Source organism: Pezoporus flaviventris, unplaced genomic scaffold (assembly GCF_033815535.1).
Source record: "Pezoporus flaviventris isolate CSIRO_AGI_PZ_B2104156 unplaced genomic scaffold, CSIRO_AGI_Pfla_v1 ptg000697l, whole genome shotgun sequence".
In the NCBI taxonomy this organism is placed as follows: Eukaryota; Metazoa; Chordata; class Aves; order Psittaciformes; family Psittacidae; genus Pezoporus; species Pezoporus flaviventris.
Window position 1 is genome coordinate 45103 of NW_026893242.1, and position 17965 is coordinate 63067.

Sequence of the window (17965 nt, forward strand, 5' to 3'; positions counted from 1 at the left end):
GCGGCAGGCGTCTCCGCCAATGAAACGTCAGGATCTGCCTCGGGGCGGGCGGGAGTTTCAGCAGCACCTCCTCAGCTGACACCCCAGCGCGGCCTCCCATTGGCTGGGCGGGATGAGCGACGAGGCGACAGCCCAATAGAGCCGCCGATTGGCAGCCCAACCCGCCAATGACCGCGAGGGGGGCGGGCCCGGCGCTGAGGGGAGTCGCCAGTACCGGATGAGGAGCCGCGGAGGGGAAGTTTGGCCGCGGGGCCTGTGAGGAGCCGGTACCGGCACCGGCCCCCCCCCGCTATGGGGAACCGGGGCATGGAGGAGCTGATCCCGCTGGTGAACAAGCTGCAGGACGCGTTCAGCTCCATCGGGCAGAGCTGCCACCTGGACCTGCCGCAGATCGCCGTGGTGGGCGGGCAGAGCGCGGGCAAGAGCTCGGTGCTCGAGAACTTCGTGGGCCGGTGAGTAACGGCGGGGAGGGGAGGCCGGTACCGGCGGGGACGGCGCCGGGGGCCTTTACGCCGCTGGCGTAAGCGCGGCTTCGGGAATCCGGCCGAGCGCAGGGCGCGGCCTGAAGGGGACCGTGCGCCGCCGCTACGCAAGGTGCGCAGCGAGCCGCCGGGGCCGTACGCACTTGGCGTAGCGCGCGGGCAGAGCCGGACCCTTACGCTAACGGCGTAGTAGGGTTATGGTGCGGGCACCGGCCCCTTACGCCAACGGCGTGGGTAGGGGCATGGTGCGGGCACCGGACCCTTACGCCAACGGCGTAGGTAGGGGTATGGTGCGGGTACCGGACTCTTACGCTAACAGCGTAGGTAGGGGAATGGTGCGGGTACCGGTGGGGGAACCGGGATGCAGGAGCGGAGCATCCCGCACGGTTCCTGGCCCCCCATCACCGCCGTTAACCCGGGTTAAGAGCGTGGAGCCGGCTGATAGCGCCGGGCTGCGGTGGGGCCCTGTGCCCCCGAGATAGGGGCCGAGCCGCAGGGTGACAGCGGGCTGGGCACTGATAACGGGGGCAGCGGAGCTGGTTCCACCCCGCCGAGGTCAGTGGGACCCATGGGGCAAGGAGCTGGATTCCTGCAGCTCCAGGGCTCCTCCGTTCCCATCCCGGATGCTGGAATGGGAACAATAGGCAACTTCCTGTGCTGTCATCCCAGCCTGGCTTGTCACCGCCCTGGCAACACCTTTGCATCCCAAAGAAGCTATTCCAGGCGGGAATTCCATCCCATTCCAGGCTGTTTATATCCTCATGCAGGGGGGGCTTCAGATAGCCAAGTTATTCCCCTTCCCTTTGGGAGTTCCTCATCATGGAGGTGCTGGAAAACCGGCCCTGGGGATCCCAACTTTGTTATGGAGCTTTGGGATCTCCCATCCAAAGGCTTTTAAGGTGGGGTTGAGTGGGGATCGGGAGCATGAGAGGCCCTGGAATCCCGACTCCCAGTATCCCGGTGGATGGAGGCAGGATGTGACATGGGGGTTTTGCTCATTCCCCACCTTCTCCTGCATCCCTGCTGCGAGGAGCTGCAGGGAAGGACGTTATTCCCGCTTGGAATAAACCCCTTTGGAGGGATCTCATTGGGGATTGAGCTCGGAGTCGGCTCCAGTGGCCTGAAGCTTCTGAGCCCCACCAAGGTTGGACCAAGGCAATTCCCTGACCCGGGATAAGGGAGAAGGCCCAAGGAAGAGGCAGGGTTGGGATGAGCTCCCTGGACGCCCCCTCCCTCCCTGGGTTAGGTCATGGAATCATGGAATGCTGCTCTGTCCTCGGAGCGGGATCAACCCCGGGCATTGAGCCCTGACAATGGGGCCCTTGTGGTGGGGAGGCCCTTCCCCCCCCGGGGCCCGAACCTCAATGGGGCTTTATGAGCCCTTCCCATGGCGTTCCCGGTGTTCCCAGGGGCCGGCAGTGCAGGGGGAGATGGGAGAGGGAGCTGCTCCCAGGAGGAGGCTGTTCCCCAGGGATGTTCCCTGTGCTCTTCCTCCTCCTCCTCCTCCTCTGCTGCTGGTGGTGACCTTTGAGCTCTCCAAGGAGCCGCTTCCTGGTGCCGCTCTTCCCAAGCAGGGCATCACGGAACGATGGAGACGCTGCCTGCATCCCACCCGGGTCCATAGGGATAGCAGGAAGCCGGCAGCTCCCATGGGAGCGGAGGGACCAGGGCCGGGGCCTCAGCCACTTCCCTCCCTTGCCCCGTGCCGCTTCCCGCAGGACCTGTCCTCCCGGTTGGGCAGGAAGCTCCCGTCCCGCTTTTCCAGCCCCAGCAATGCCAGGCACGGGCCATTGGCTCCCAACCCATCCCGTGACATTCCCACCTGGAATCCCCAGCCGGATGGGAGGCGGTCGGGATCCCCGTGACCTGCATCCCTGCGCTGGATGCTAATGGAAGCATCCCCTTTGGCCCTCGCGTCCCTCTCCCAAGGAGCTCGGCATTCCCATTTCCTGGCAAGCAGCATGGCACTGCTGGGCAGACCCACCTGCCCATCCCATTCCCACTTCCGTGCGATTCCGGCCCGGAATGCTCGGGGCAGCACCGTTTCCTTGGCCCGTCCGAAATGGGGGGGTTATCCCATCCATTCCCTTCTGAAGTGGGAATATGGAGCTCTCCCAATGGAAGCTGCTTCCCGGGTTCCTGCAGGGAGGCGGGAGCCGCTCTCCTCTCCCTTAGGGAGCAGGGATGCGCTTCCATCCCTCCCCTTTTCCTTAGGGAGGGATGGGGGGGGGGGGGGGTGGCCTTGGGAGCAGGGATCCTTCCCCCTCTCCCACCTCCGGCTGCTGGATCCTATGGAGCTGCGGAGCCAGAGGGGAGCCTTGGATCCCAGCTCCTTGCATCCCAATTCCCGCTTTTCCAATTCCTCCTAGGGATTTCCTGCCCCGCGGCTCTGGCATCGTCACCCGGCGGCCCCTCATCCTGCAGCTCATCTTCTCCAAGACAGGTGTGGACCCTGGGACGGGCTTGGATGGGAAGAGGTTGGGATGCCCCCTCCCTGGCGGCGGTCCGGTGCCCCCCTGCCCATTCCAGAGGGCTGGAACCGGGCTGCGCTTTCAGGTCCTTCGCCATCCATTCCAGGATGCCAGGCCCTTCGCCGTGTCCTCTCGGGGGCTCCCCGTGGCCACGTTGCCGTTACCCCCGTTATTCCCATCCCGGTTTTCCCGTTCTTTCCCAGAATACGCTGAATTCCTGCACTGCAAATCCAAGAAATTCACGGATTTTGACGAGGTGCGGCAGGAAATCGAGGCGGAAACCGACCGGGTGACGGGGACCAACAAAGGCATCTCCCCCATCCCCATCAACCTCCGCGTGTACTCCCCGCACGGTGAGCGGCCCTCGGCCCTGCTTCCAGGCGCCGGGAATGGCGGCATTCCCACTTTCCTTCACCGCGGCCTCCTTTCCCGTGCCAGTGTTGAACCTGACCCTCATCGACCTCCCGGGCATCACCAAGGTGCCCGTCGGGGACCAGCCGCAGGACATCGAGTACCAGATCAAGGACATGATCCTGCAGTTCATCAGCAGGGAGAGCAGCCTCATCCTCGCCGTCACGCCGGCCAACATGGATCTGGCCAACTCGGATGCGCTCAAGATGGCCAAGGAAGTCGATCCGCAAGGTAAAAGGGTTGGGGGGGGGGGGGGGGGAATGCATCCTCACGCTCCTGATCCGATGGGATGGAGCAGGGAGCCTCACCGGGGCCTCGTTTTCCATGGGGTCGCATCAGGCTTGAGGACCATCGGCGTCATCACCAAGCTGGATCTCATGGATGAAGGCACGGATGCCAGGGATGTGCTGGAGAACAAGCTGCTTCCTCTCCGGAGAGGTACCACTTTGGGATCCAACCCCCAGCCTCCTCCAGTCAGGGGGAACATCATGGAATGGGGTTGGGAAGGATCAGTTCCAACCTGCTGGAACGCCAAGGGGCGCCTTCCACTGGAGAGGGTCGATGCAAACACCTTGGACACTGCCAGGGATGGGGCATCCCAACCTTCTCCCTTCATCCCAGTGTCCCAGCATCCTTGTATCCAACCTGCACTTGTCCTGTCCATGATAAAGATTCCCCATCCTTGGAGTCCCCTTCAGACCCTGGGGCCTCCCCACAGCTTCTCCTGAGCCTCCCCAACCAACTCCATCCCCTTCCTCATCCTCTTTTCCATCCCCTTCCATTGCCACCCCCGCCCCAGCCCCAGATCTGCTTCCCAAAGGGAAGCTCTGGAACGGGACCCACCGTTTCCCATTGCAGGCTACATCGGGGTGGTCAACCGGAGCCAGAAGGACATCGATGGCAAGAAGGACATCAGGGCCGCGCTGGCGGCCGAGCGCAAGTTCTTCCTCTCCCACCCCGCTTACCGGCACATGGCCGACCGCATGGGCACCCCCCACCTCCAGAAGGTCCTGAACCAGGTTGGGATGGGCTCCTCCGTGGCGCTGGCAGCGGGGCAGGGAGCAGCACCCCTGGGTATCTCCGGCCCTGGGGCTGTCGGTAACGGCCGTTGTCGCGCAGCAATTGACCAACCACATCCGGGAGACGCTGCCTTCCCTACGGAGCAAGCTCCAGAGCCAGCTCCTATCCCTGGAAAAGGAGGTGGAGGAGTACAAGAACTTCCGGCCCGATGATCCCACGCGGAAAACCAAAGCGCTGCTGCAGTAAGGTTCCTCTTAGGGCCCCAGCCGGGTTGGACCCATCCCTTGAAGCCATGGCAACAAAGGGGTGCTCCAAAGCCCTTCCAGTGAGGAAACAGGAGAGCTTCCCATAGCGTCATGGAATGGGGCGGGAAGGAGCTCATCCCCCCAGGCTGGGATGGAGCCCATCCCGGCGTCCTCACGCCCTCTTTCCCATAGGATGGTCCAGCAGTTCGGGGTGGACTTTGAGAAGCGGATCGAGGGCTCCGGGGACCAGGTGGACACGCTGGAGCTCTCCGGTGGCGCCAGGATCAACCGCATCTTCCACGAGAGGTTCCCCTTCGAGCTCGTGAAGGTAAATCCCGGCTGGAAGCGCCGGCACGGGCTCGGGAATGGCCTGGGGCTCAACCCCATTCCCTGGGGCTCAACCCCATTCCCTGGGCTTCTTCCTGCTCCTTCAGATGGAGTTTGACGAGAAGGATTTGAGGCGAGAGATCAGCTACGCCATCAAGAACATCCATGGAGTGAGGCAAGTGCGGGATCAGCCATTCCAAAGGGATTGATGGCGATGGAGCAGAGCTGCTTGGCTCCGATGCCCCAGAGCACTTCATTCCCATTTCCATGCAGCTCTGCCGTGCCTTCGCGGGGCTGGGCTTAGTGCCTCCATCCCAAGGGATCGCTCCCGATGCCCACTTTTGGTGTCTCCCATAGGACGGGGCTCTTCACCCCGGACCTGGCCTTCGAGGCCATCGTGAAGAAGCAAGTGGTGAAGCTCAAGGAGCCGTGCCTCAAGTGTGTGGACCTCGTCATCCAGGAGCTCATCAACACGGTCCGGCAGTGCACCAGTAAGGTACTGAGCCCATCCCAGCCCCTTCCCGCCCTTGGCATCGGGAATGATCCCCTGGCTCCACCCCGGAGCGCTTGGAATCAAGGCTGCATCACCCCAGCCTCCCACCCTGCCGTTGCCCTCCCGTATCCATGGATGTTTTCCATCACCCGGGAGCTGCTGTTTCCATGGATAACATCCAGCTCCTTGGAATGGCCCCAGACCTCGTCCCTCAAGATGCCTTAAACAGGGACAAGTGCCTGGGTTACTGGGAATGGGGCGCATCCAGGCGAGGAGGTGACGGGATCCAAGGGGGTGTTTGGAGCGGGATCGTTCCGATGCCAGCGTGGTCCGGGCACAGCTTGCTCCCGTGGGCCAGGACAGCGCTTCCCAATGGGATTCCCTCCCTCCATCTCCAGGATGGATGCTCCAGGGATGGGTTGGAATCTGGTGGTGGAGAGGAGCCCACTTCACTTGGGGGTCATTGCGGGGTGGGGGGACGGGGCACCGCATCCTCCCGGCACCGGGATGCGCATCGGGAATGCGGCGGTGGCGGCACAAGGGCTTGGCTCAAGTGCTCCCAAAGCTCCGTGTCCTCGGCCACGGCCCCACAGGGACTTTTCCTTTCCTTCCTTTTCCTTGGGTCTTTTCCCTTTCCTTCCTTTTTCCTTGGGTCTTTTCCCTTTCCTTCCTTTTCCTTGGGTCTTTTCCCTTTCCTTCCTTTTTCCTTGGGTCTTTTCCCTTTCCTTCCTTTTCCTTGGATCTTTCCCCTTTCCTTCCTTTTCCTTGGGTCTTTTCCCTTTCCTTCCTTTTTCCTTGGATCTTTTCCCTTTCCTTCCTTTTTCCTTGGATCTTTTCCCTTTCCTTCCTTTTCCTTGGGTCTTTTCCCTTTCCTTCCTTTGTCCATGGATCTTTTCCCTTTCCTTCCTTTTTCCTTGGATCTTTTCCCTTTCCTTCCTTTTTCCTTGGATCTTTTCCCTTTCCTTCCTTTCCTTGGATCTTTTCCCTTTCCTTCCTTTGTCCATGGATCTTTTCCCTTTCCTTCCTTTTTCCTTGGGTCTTTTCCCTTTCCTTCCTTTTCCTTGGGTCTTTTCCCTTTCCTTCCTTTTCCTTGGATCTTTTCCCTTTGCTTCCTTTGTCCTTGGATCTTTTCCCTTTCCTTCCTTTTCCTTGGATCTTTTCCCTTTCCTTCCTTTTCCTTGGATCTTTTCCCTTTCCTTCCTTTTCCTTGGATCTTTTCCCTTTGCTTCCTTTGTCCTTGGATCTTTTCCCTTTCCTTCCTTTTTCCTTGGATCTTTTCCCTTTGTTTCCTTTTCCTTGGATCTTTTCCCTTTGCTTCCTTTGTCCTTGGATCTTTTCCCTTTCCTTCCTTTTTCCTTGGATCTTTTCCCTTTGTTTCCTTTTCCTTGGATCTTTTCCCTTTGTTTCCTTTTCCTTGGATCTTTTCCCTTTCCTTCCTTTTCCTTGGATCTTTTCCCTTTGCTTTCAGCTCGGCTCCTACCCCAGGTTACGGGAGGAGACGGAGCGCATCGTCACCACCCACATCCGGGAGCGGGAGGGCAGGACCAAGGACCAGGTGAGGCCCAGCACCCATCCTGCCGCTTGCCCAAGCTCCCTCTTGGTGCTGGGCCAACTTCCTTCCCCCTCTTCCCAGATCCTGCTGCTCATCGACATCGAGCTCTCCTACATCAACACCAACCACGAGGACTTCATTGGCTTCGCCAAGTGAGTCCATTCCCGGCGGGATACATCCTGAGCTGCTTTAGAAGTGAGGTTCCTGGTGCTGCCCATGCCTCACCCCCCCCCCCCCCCCCCATCCCATCCATCCCATCCCATCCCAGGAAAACTGCCCCGGGAGCCTCCTGCATCCCGTCAATCCCACAGCGGCCCCTTTGGATGTGGGATGCGGGAGCTCCCATCCCCTTGCTCAGCCCCCCGCACACTGGGAATTGGAGGGGAGGCGGAATAACTCCTCCTGTCCCAACGGAGCACAAGCATCTCCCATCCTTTGGAGCTCTTCCCAGGACCAGGATCAGGATCAGGAGGGGAGCGCTCCTCTTGGCCTTGCCTTGCTTTGGGCCATGGGCGCAGCCCCAGTCCATGCATCCGGAACCATCCGGAGCTCCGGCCTTGGTGTCCCTGGATCCCTGCTGGAGCTGGTCCCCCCTTTTCCCATCTCACGCCGGCTTCCTCTTGTTCTTCTCTTTCTTCCCCCCCTTTTCCGTTGTCTTTCCTCCACAATTCCCTCCTCTCTCTTCCTAATCTCTCCTGTTTTTCCTTGGAACCATCTCCCTCTTCCCTATGGATTCCTCCGACTCTCTTCCCACTCCCCAGCTGTTACACAGAGCAGCACGTCACGACCGGGTGGGTACCTGCTCCTGCAGCATGGCCCTGCTCACTCCATGTGTGTGTCCCAACCCCCCCAGCCCCGATCCCACAGGGATCTTTGGGAAGAGCCGGGGAGCTCCTCCTCCCACATTTCCCATTGGATTTGGATGGGGACTGGAGCTCATCCCATCGGGATGCTACGGCGCAGGGATGGCTTCCACCAAGCGTGCTGCGCATCCCCCCCCTTCCCGTATCCCAAGGTTTGAGGGCCGGAATTCCCTGCCTTTGGAAGTGGGGAGAGGAGACAGGAAAGGGCCCCCCTCTTTTGTGCTTGTAACTGCTGCTCCGTGGGGAATGCCGGCGTTATCCTAACTCTTCCTCCCGGATTTTGTCCCCCCGCTCCCGACTTAACGGTTCCATCCCGCACCTTTGGTTGCTCAGGAGAGACAGGTAGCTTCCCCTCCGGTGCTCGTTTTCCAACTGGGAAGGGAACTGGGAATTGCTGGAGACCAGGAAGCCTTACTGGTGCTGGGCCTTGCGGTGGAAGGGGCTGCGGCAGGAATCTCCCTTGGGAATGGGAGATTCTCTTCTGGTTGCATTGCACGCAACGGGCTTCCCCTTCGGACTCGGCTCTTCCTTACGGCATTCCGGCTGGGAATACGCGGTCCAGGGGGGGCTTGGCTTTGCTCCCCCTCCCCCTTAAGGCTCCTTCTTCTCTTGCCCGCAGCGCCCAGCAGCGGAACACCCAGGCCAACAAGAAAAGGGCCATTCCCAACCAGGTACGGATCCCTCGGGAAGCGGGAGCCCCGCTCCTCCCTCACCCCCTTCCTTAGGGAATCGTGGGGATGGAGACGGCGGGGGTGGGGGGAACAGTGGCTCCCAGCTCCGGGCTGGGAATGCCAGGAATGTGGTGGGACATTAACACTGCAATGATCATTAATGGCATGTCCCTGGTTTTCTTTTGCTGTTTTCCTGCGTTTTTGTGCTCTTCCCTCCATCCTTCCCGTTTTTTCCTTCACTTTTCCATCTCCTTTTCCCACTTTTCTTTGCTTCCCCCCCCCCCCCGTTTAATTTTGTGCCCTAAAGGGGGAGATACTGGTAAGTACCCACATAGCAATGGTAGAGACCCCGGTGGCGGCCGTTCTTCCTGCTGGGAAAACCTCTTCCCAATCCCAAAGGACGCCTCCCAGCTCCCCGGGATTGAGCACGGGGCGGACGGGATAACCCCATGGTCTGATCCCGGAGCTGGGAATTCCCTCATGCCCACAGCCAAGGGGCTTGGCAAGGTGGAAGCCGAAGGGGGGAGTGGGGGGAGTTATCCATGAGATTCCATAGGCAGCCATGGGAGAGGCTCTGCTGCCGCGTGCTCATCCCGGGGAGTTCCTTCCCTATGGAAAAGGGATTCCCTTGGAGCCGGCCTCTGAGGAGATGGAAGTGTCCGAGAGGGAAAACCGATCCCCAAATCCATCCAGTTTGGGTGTTCCGGCTCCGGAATCACTGGGCGGGGGTTGCTCAGGAGCCTGGATCAATCCCTTGGGAAGGAAACTGGGAAAACCGGGATCCGGCATCCATCCCGCTCCTCCCGGAAGGCTTTGCCGTTGGACCCCATGGTGGGGTGGCTGGGAGGGCTCCGGGGCCCAATTCCCGGCTCTTCGGACGCTTCCATTTCCCTCCTGGCACCATCCCCATGTTTTTCCCAATCCAGAGGGGCCCCAGGCCCCAAATCCAGGCGATGGGAAGGGGGAGATGGGATAATTGGGCATTCCAGGGCTCCCCTTGGAGCCACTCCCGGGCACATTGCCCCATCCCGATCCCGTTGGAGAAATCCCTGATGGATTTGGTGTTAAAGGAATGTGCTGCCCCCTTCCCTCCATCCCTGCCCCCTTCCCTCCATCCCTGCCCCCTTCCCGCATCCCTGCCCCCTTCCCTCCATCCCTGCCCCCTTCCCTCCATCCCTGCCCCCTTCCCTCCATCCCTGCCCCCTTCCCGCATCCCTGCCCCCTTCCCGCATCCCTGCTCCCCCCCATCCCTGCTCCCCCCCATCCCTGCTCCCCCCCATCCCTGCTCCTCCCATCCCTGCTCCCCCCATCCCTGCCCCCTTCCCGCATCCCTGCCCCCTTCCCGCATCCCTGCTCCCCCCATCCCTGCTCCCCCTCATCCCTGCTCCCCCCATCCCTGCCTCCTTCCCGCATCCCTGCTCCCCCCATCCCTGCTCCCTCTCATCCCTGCTCCCCCCATCCCTGCCTCCTTCCCGCATCCCTGCTCCCCCCATCCCTGCTCCCTTCCCGCATCCCAGCTCCATCCCATTCCTGGATCCTTTAAAACCAGACTCGGTTCAGCACAAGGTGATCCCTTCACTTGAAGGTGGAATTCCCGGGCTCCTCCTTCCCCTCTCCACAACATTCCCATTATCCCAGGCTCCATGCCTGGAGTGGGGGGCTCAGATCCGCCCCCCTCCCCATTACTAACCTGTGTGTGGTACTAACCTGAGCTCAAGCATCCCATAACTCGGGACAGGGACTGGGAACATGGATTTGAAGGGGGGGGGGGATCGGTGCCATTCCCGACTTGGCTGGAATCTCTCCTGGAATTCCAGGATGCCGGCATCTCTCCCATGGGTTTTGCCGGTGCAGAGGGGTGATGGCGAGAAGAGGGAGAGCCACGGCTCCGAGTCCCCTTCCCTCCATCCCATGGCTCCCAGCCCCATGGGATCCATGGAAAACTCCCGGCAGAGGCAGTGCTGTTGCCTTGGGAATGCCGGGATGCTCCTTGGTGCTCCCTGCAGCTTCCTTCTCCCCCCCTCCGGGATCCCGGTTGGGATAGGGCCTGGAATGCTCCCTCGTGCTTCCCATCCCCTGCGCATGGGAGTTGCCATGGATGCAGGATAACAGCTCCCTGGTGGGATGCGCTTTGGGAACGAAGGTTGGGGCTTCCCTGCAGGATCCAGGCGGGCTCGGGAGCACTTTTCCATGCGGGAATGCTGTGCAGGAGCCTGTAACCATTCCTTCCTTCCTCCCCTCCACTCCCCCCCCCCCACTGCATCCTGTGCCTGCAGGTGATCCGTAGGGGCTGGCTCACCATCAACAACATCAGCATCATGAAGGGAGGATCCAAGGAATACTGGTTCGTGCTGACGGCGGAATCCTTATCCTGGTACAAGGATGAGGAGGTGCGTGCCGGGAAGGGGGGGCCGGGGAGATCCCATGGGATCAGCTGCATCCTGCCTCTTTCAGGGTCCGGGGGGGGCACTGTGGCTCCCATCAAGAGGGATCCAGGGCTCCCTGTGTCCCCATCCTTCCCCACCCTGGCTGGGATGGATGCCGGTTGGTGGAAATCCTGGATCCAAGGGAAAAGCCCATCTCTGCCCCCATGGGTGCGTTGTCACCCTGCCATTCCCTGCGGGAAGGCCACCGTGTCCTGCACAATTCCTTTGGGATTGAAATCCCTGCACCGGGATCCAGCCGGGGGGGAAAGGTCTGGAAACCACCAGGCACTGACACCCCATGAGGGCACAGGGAATGAGCCCCATTCCCTCCATCCCGGGCTTTTGGTGTGCCAGGAGCCCGCTGCTCCACCAGGATCCCTTTATCCCATGGGATTTGCTGCCTCGGCCCTTGGGTACCACCACACCAGCCCATGGAGATGGAAACAGCCTTTATTTCCCGGGAGCCGGATTTGAGCCTCTTTTCCCTTTATCCCCCCCACCATTCCCTATGGAAATCCGCTTCCTAAAGGAGAAGGGAATGTGTTGAGGTGGTGGAGCCGGAATAACCCCCCCATTCCAGCTCTAATGAGCACCAGCCCTGGGATGGATGAGGCTCTGTGGGGCTCTGCCGACCCGGATCCCATCCAGCGCCTGGCTCCTTCTCCCCCCCCATCTCACCTCATCCCAGCTCCACGAACGGAGCAAAATCCATTGGATTTGCCTCCAAAAAGGAGGGATTTGGGATGTGTCCGTGTCGTCCCCCCCCCCAATTCCATTGCTTACCTGGGTACCGGTGATGCCGCAAGGCCGGATCCGATCTAACCAATGTGCAGACTACTGTACAACGGGGAAGCATCCTGAACAGGTAGTCTGAACACTGGGCAGGCCGGGCCGGAATTCCAGCTGGGATTTGGGATCCGTTTGGCTTCATCCCGGCTCCGTTCCTTCCCCTTTTCCCGGCGGCGGCCGCTTTGTCTCCCTTCTGACGTGGCACAGTCCTCGTGCAGCCCAATCCAGGCTGGGGAAGGAGAATTCCAGCCCCTTCCCTTCCCTTCCCGTTGGATTTGGGGCAGGAAATGGGGCGGTGCCGGGGGCCCCTCGGTGCCTCCGCTCCACATCTGGCGCCGGGCTCCTTCCTAACCCGTTCCAGATGTGCCGCGTCCCAGCTCCAGCCCCATCCCGGGCTCCTGGGGGAGCGCGAGGCACCGCATCCCGTCCGAGGGAAGGCGGGATCCGGACAGGGATTCGGGGGCTGTGATCCAGCTCCATCCCAAGCATCCCGAAAGCGCCCGTTCCCGATGGGAAATGAAGGAAGGGGCTGCTCCGAGGGTCGGGATTTCATACACCCCCTCCCCATTCCCATTCCCATCTTTCTTTCCCAGGAGAAGGAGAAGAAATACATGTTGCCTCTGGATAACTTGAAAATCCGGGATGTGGAGAAGGGCTTCATGTCCAACAAGCACGTCTTCGCCATCTTCAACACGGAGCAGAGGTAGGGGGGCAGGCGGCTGGAATCCCGCCGGGAATGCCGGGATGATGCTCCCGCTCGCTCCTTGCTCCCCAGGAACGTGTACAAGGACCTCCGTCAGATCGAGCTGGCCTGTGATTCCCAGGAGGACGTGGACAGCTGGAAAGCCTCCTTCCTCCGCGCCGGAGTTTATCCGGAGAAAGACCAAGTAAATGCCCTTTTCCGGGTGGGATGAGGCATCCCAGAGCTGGGAGCACGGCCCCCCCCCCCCAGGGGATGCAGATCCCGGTGTTCCCAAGGCGGGGTTTGGATAACCCCATGGGATCACCCCGAGAGGCCCCGTGGTAGCACATGCTTCCCGCGGGATAACGGCATCCGTGTGGGATGGGAATGGGTGGGGGGGGGTGGTTCCGGGGGCTGATCCCGGTTTTCCCTGCGCAGACGGAGCCGGAGGACGGCGCTCAGGAGAACACGTTTTCCATGGATCCCCAGCTGGAGCGGCAGGTGGAGACCATCCGCAACCTCGTGGATTCCTACGTGGGCATCATCAACAAATCCATCCGGGATCTCATGCCAAAGACCATCATGCACCTCATGATCAACAACGTGAGCGTGGGGGGGCAGCGGCGGGAGAAACCCGGAATTCCCTCCCTTAGCTGCACGGAGGGGAGAGCTGGGAGCAGCGCTGGGATGCGGGCATGGAGTGAGGGAATGGGGTTTGGTGGGACGTGGGATGCACGAGCTCGGAGCAACCTCCTCTTGGGATGCTGTCCCTACCCATAGCCAGGGGTGGGAACCTGCATCCAGATCCCACCGCCCCCATTCCCTCCTTCCATGCCCATATCCCATCTCCAGACCTGGGAGCAGCTCTGGGATACGGGCATGGAATGAAGGAATGGGATTTGGTGGGACATGGGATGCGCCATCCCTCAAGGTGAGCTTGGAGCAGCCCCCTCTAGGGATGCTGTCACTACCCATAGCCAAGGGTGGGAACCTGCATCCCGATCCCACCGCCCTCAATCCATGCCCATATCCCATCTCCAGACCTGGGAGAGACCTGGGAGCAGCTCTGGGATACGGGCATGGAATCAGGGAAGGGGATTTGGTGGGACATGGGATGCATGGGCTTGGAGCAACTTCCTCTAGTGATGCTATCGGTCCCCATAGCCAGGGGTGGGAACCTGCATCCCGATCCCACCAAATCCCATTCCCTGATTCCTTGCCCGTATCCCAGAGCTGCTCCCAGGTCTGGAGATGTGACACGGGCATGGAATGAGGGAATGGGGTTTGGTGGGACGTGGGATGCACGAGCTTGGAGCAGCCTCCTCTAGGGATGCTGTCGCTACCCATAGCCAGGGGTGGGAACCTGCATCCCGATCCCACCAAATCCCATTCCCTCCTTCCCTGCCCGTCTCCCATCCATCTCCAGACCAAGGACTTCATCCACTCCGAGCTCCTGGCCTACCTTTACTCCTCGGCCGACCAGAGCAGCCTCATGGAGGAGTCTGCGGAGCAGGCGCAGCGCCGCGACGAGATGCTCCGCATGTACCACGCGCTCAAGGAGGCGCTGCACATCATCGGCGACATCAGCACCAGCACCGTGTCCACCCCCGTGCCCCCCCCCGTCGACGACACCTGGCTCCAGAGCGGCCCCTCCGCCCACAGGTCTGCTCCCGTTCCCTGCACCGTTCCCTATGGGAATGCCGGGCTCCCAGCGGGCTCCCATCATCTCCCTCTTGTCTCTTCTCCACAGCCCCCCGCCCCAGCGCCGCCCCTCCAGCATCCTGCCCCCGGGCCGGCCCCCGGCCGTGCGCGGCCCCACGCCGGGGCCTCCGCTCATCCCCATCCCTGCCGGGGCTCTTTCCACTCCTTCCTCTTCTTCATCCTCCTCCTCCTCCTCCTCCTCGGCCGCCCCCCCCATCCCGTCCCGCCCCGGACCCCAGCTCCTCTTCGCTGCCAACAACGACCCCTTCTCGGCGCCGCCGCAGATCCCGCTGCGCCCGGCCCGCATCCCGCCTGGAATCCCGCCCGGCGTGCCCAGGTAAGAGCCGCATCCATGGCCTCTGCCATGCGGGGTTGGGGGGGGGGATCCAATCCTCCTTGGAGCCCCCCAATCCGTGCTCACCCCATCCCCATCTCTCTGCAGCAGGAGGCCCCCGGCCGCTCCCAACAGACCCACCATCATCCGCTCGGCCGAGCCCTCCCTCCTCAATTAGGGCTTGGGAATGGGGCTATGGAAGTGGGGGGGACCCCCACCACCACCCCCCCCCCCCAAGCCCTATGTCTAACCCCTGTTTGTGCCCCCCCCCCGCTCCCCCCATAACCCACTATGGATTAGAGATGATTTGGGGGGGGTCACCGTTGCACTTTGTCCCCATCTCTGGCGCTGTGGGGCTGATCTTAGCCCTGCCCCTTTGCTTCCTTCCTCCTTCCTCTTCCTCCTTTCCTCCCCCCCCCCAAATTTTGTATTAATATATTCACTATAAAATCAATGATTTTGGGGCTTTCTCCCCCTTATCCCGAGCCGGGATCCCCCCTTTTTTTGTATAGCTCATCCCGGCTCCATCCCACCGCATTCCCAAAGGGACCCTCGGGGGTGAGACTGGAGCAGCGTGGGGGGGGTGATGGTGATGCTGGAGCCTCCTGGGTTGGTGGCACCGGGAGCCTTTCCCAGCCCCTAGGAGCGGGATCGGGATCGGGATCGGGAGGAAGGAGCCGGGGGCCGGAGGTTGTAAATATTTTTACAGACTTTTATTAATTGTATAAAACCAGGAAAAGGAACAAAAACCCCACCCCCCTCCCCCCCATAACCCCCCCATCCCCATCCATCCCCCCCAGTGCCATGGCCGGGGGTACCCCCCCTTGCTCTGCCGCCTGTAAGTGCCTCCGGTTGTAGCCGATGACTTCCTGACCTAAAGCAAAGAATGAAGAGAATCAGTCAAAATAAAGGGTAAAAACCTGGATTTGAGCATCCTGGGGGGGGGGTTGAGTCAGTGCGGGGGTTGGAATGGATGGGAGGGGGATTGGAGGGGACGGGGTCAATGGGGGATTGGGGGGGCTCAGTGGGGGCTGCAGGGGCTGGGCTGTCCCTTCCCCAGCAACGTCCGTGTGGAGCCGAGCGGAATTCCCGAATGTGGGAATCGTCTGGGTTCCCAGAGCTGGAAAAGCCCAAGGGTTGCTCCGTGTTCAAGCACAAGGTTCTGGATCCCGCTGTGGATCCACCCCATTGGATCCAGATGTGTTCACCCCCCCCGCCCCATTGGATCCAGCTGTGGATCCCTTCCCATTGGATCCGGCTGTGGATCCCCCCCCATTGGATCCAGCTGTGGATCCCTTCCCATTGGATCCAGCTGTGGATCCCCCCATTGGATCCAGCTGTGGATCCCTTCCCATTGGATTCAGCTGTGGATCCCCCCATTGGATCCATCTGTGGATCCCTTCCCATTAGATCCAGCTGTGTCCCCCCCCCCCATTGCATCCAGCTGTGGATCCCTTCCCATTGCATCCCGCTGTGGATCCCTTCCCATTGCATCCAGCTGTGTTTCTCCCCCATTGGATCCAGCTGTGGATCCCCCCCATTGGATCCGGCTGTGGATCCCTTCCCATTGGATCCCGCTGTGGGTCCTTCCCATTGGATCCGGCTGTGGGATCCCCCCTTTAGATCCGGCTGTGGATCCCCCCCATTGGATCCAGCTGTGGGATCCCCCTTTAGATCCAGCTGTGTTTCCCCCCCCATTGGATCCAGCTGTGGATCCCTTCCCATTGGATCAAGCTGTGTTCCCCCCCTTGGATTCAGCTGTGGAACCCCCCATTGGATCCAGCTGTGGATCCTTTCCCATTGGATCCAGCTGTGTGTCCATCATGGTCCGTCCCCGTCCGTGTCTCCCCCCCCCCCCGATCCAGCTGTGGATCCCTTCCCATTGGATCCAGCTGTGTCATCGTCCCCCCCCCCCCGATCCAGCTGTGGATCCCCCCATTGGATCCAGCTGTGGATCACCCCCATTGGATCCAGCTGTGGATCCCTTCCCATTGGATCCAGCTGTGTCGTCGTCCCCCCCGATCCAGCTGTGGATCCCCCCATTGGATCCAGCTGTGGGTCCCCCCCATTGGATCCAGCTGTGTTCCCCCCCATTGGATCCAGCTGTGGATCCCTTCCCATTGGATCCAGCTGTGTCGTCGTCCCCCCCCCCCGATCCAGCTGTGGATCCCCCCATTGGATCCAGCTGTGGATCACCCCCATTGGATCCAGCTGTGGATCCCTTCCCATTGGATCCAGCTGTGGGTCCCCCCCATTGGATCCAGCTGCGCTCCCGCTCTGCCCCGCGGGCGCTAGGACCCAGCGGCGCCCCTGGCCCCACTCGAGCCTCCGACCCAGCAGCCAATCACCGCCCGGCCTTTCGGGGACGGGGGGGCGGGGCCGCTCTCTTACGCCACGCTCATAGGGCGGGGGCGCGTGGGCGGGCGACGCTGGGCCCAATGGCAGCGCGCGTCTCTCGGGCCCAATAGGAAGCGGCCGCGCTGCGGGGTGCAGCGGGGCCGGAGCGGAGCGGGGCCTGGTAGGAGCGGCGCGGATATCGCGATATGGGGGGGGTATTGCGATAGGAGGGGGGCTCATTTGGGGCTGTCGGGGGTCGCTTGTTCCCTGTGCAGGTGGGGGCAGCCCGGGGGACGCTGCGGGCGCCGTTGGGGGGGGATGGGGGCATTCCCGAGGGAATTCCGGCCGGGGGGGGGCAGGGAGGGGGTGGTCCCCCCCTCCCCCCTCCGCTGTGGTGGGGGCTGGGAGCCTCCTTCCTGAGCGGGACGGAGGCGGGAGGGGGCTGGTGGCGGATCCCAAGGGGTGGGGTAACGGGGTGATAACGGGGTAACGGGGTGATAACGGGGTAATGGGGTGATAACGGGGTAACGGGGTGATAACGGGGTAACGGGGTGATAACGGGGTAATGGGGTGATAACGGGGTAACGGGGTGATAACGGGGTGATAACGGGGTAACGGGGTGATAACGGGGTAATGGGGTGATAACGGGGTAACGGGGTGATAACGGGGTAATGGGGTGATAACGGGGTGATAACGGGGTAATGGGGTGATAACGGGGTGGTAACGGGGTAACAGGGTAATAACGGGGTGATAACGGGGTAATGGGGTGATAACGGGGTGATAACGGGGTGGTAACGGGGTGGTAACGGGGTAACAGAGTAATAACGGGGTGATAACGGGGTAATGGGGTGATAACGGGGTAACAGGGTGATAACGGGGTGGTAACGGGGTAACGGGGTGATAACGGGGTGGTAACGGGGTAATAATGGGGTGATAACAGGGTGATAATGGGGTAATGTGTTAATAACGGGGTAACAGGTTAATAACGGGGTGGTAACAGGGTAATAACGGGGTAACAGGGTAATAACGGGGTAATAATGGGATAACAGGGTAATAACGGGGTGATAACAGGATAATAACGGGGTGATAACGGGGTAATAATGGGGTGGTAACAGGGTAATGGGTTAATAATGGGATAACAGGGTAATAATGGGGTAATAA

General features: G+C 61.2%; 1 protein-coding gene across 2 annotated transcripts; it reads left to right on the forward strand.

The window, feature by feature from the left end:
• The first annotated feature begins 184 nt into the window (after positions 1-184).
• Positions 185-14699, forward strand: DNM2 (dynamin 2). 2 transcript variants are annotated; one of them, XM_061444119.1, is made up of 20 exons: positions 185-452; positions 2852-2925; positions 3157-3306; positions 3392-3595; positions 3704-3802; positions 4223-4383; positions 4484-4626; positions 4822-4957; positions 5064-5131; positions 5314-5452; positions 6918-7004; positions 7083-7153; positions 8484-8535; positions 10812-10925; positions 12344-12453; positions 12526-12637; positions 12871-13035; positions 13859-14094; positions 14183-14470; positions 14576-14699. In XM_061444119.1, the coding sequence occupies exons 1-20, from the start codon at positions 292-294 to the stop codon at positions 14643-14645; spliced, it is 2640 nt and encodes an 879-aa protein (XP_061300103.1). In that variant the 5' UTR covers positions 185-291; the 3' UTR covers positions 14646-14699. The 2 variants fall into 2 exon arrangements, with proteins under 2 accessions (XP_061300103.1, XP_061300104.1); XM_061444120.1 differs by having other exon boundaries at positions 14579-14660.
• The last annotated feature ends 3266 nt before the right edge of the window (positions 14700-17965 follow it).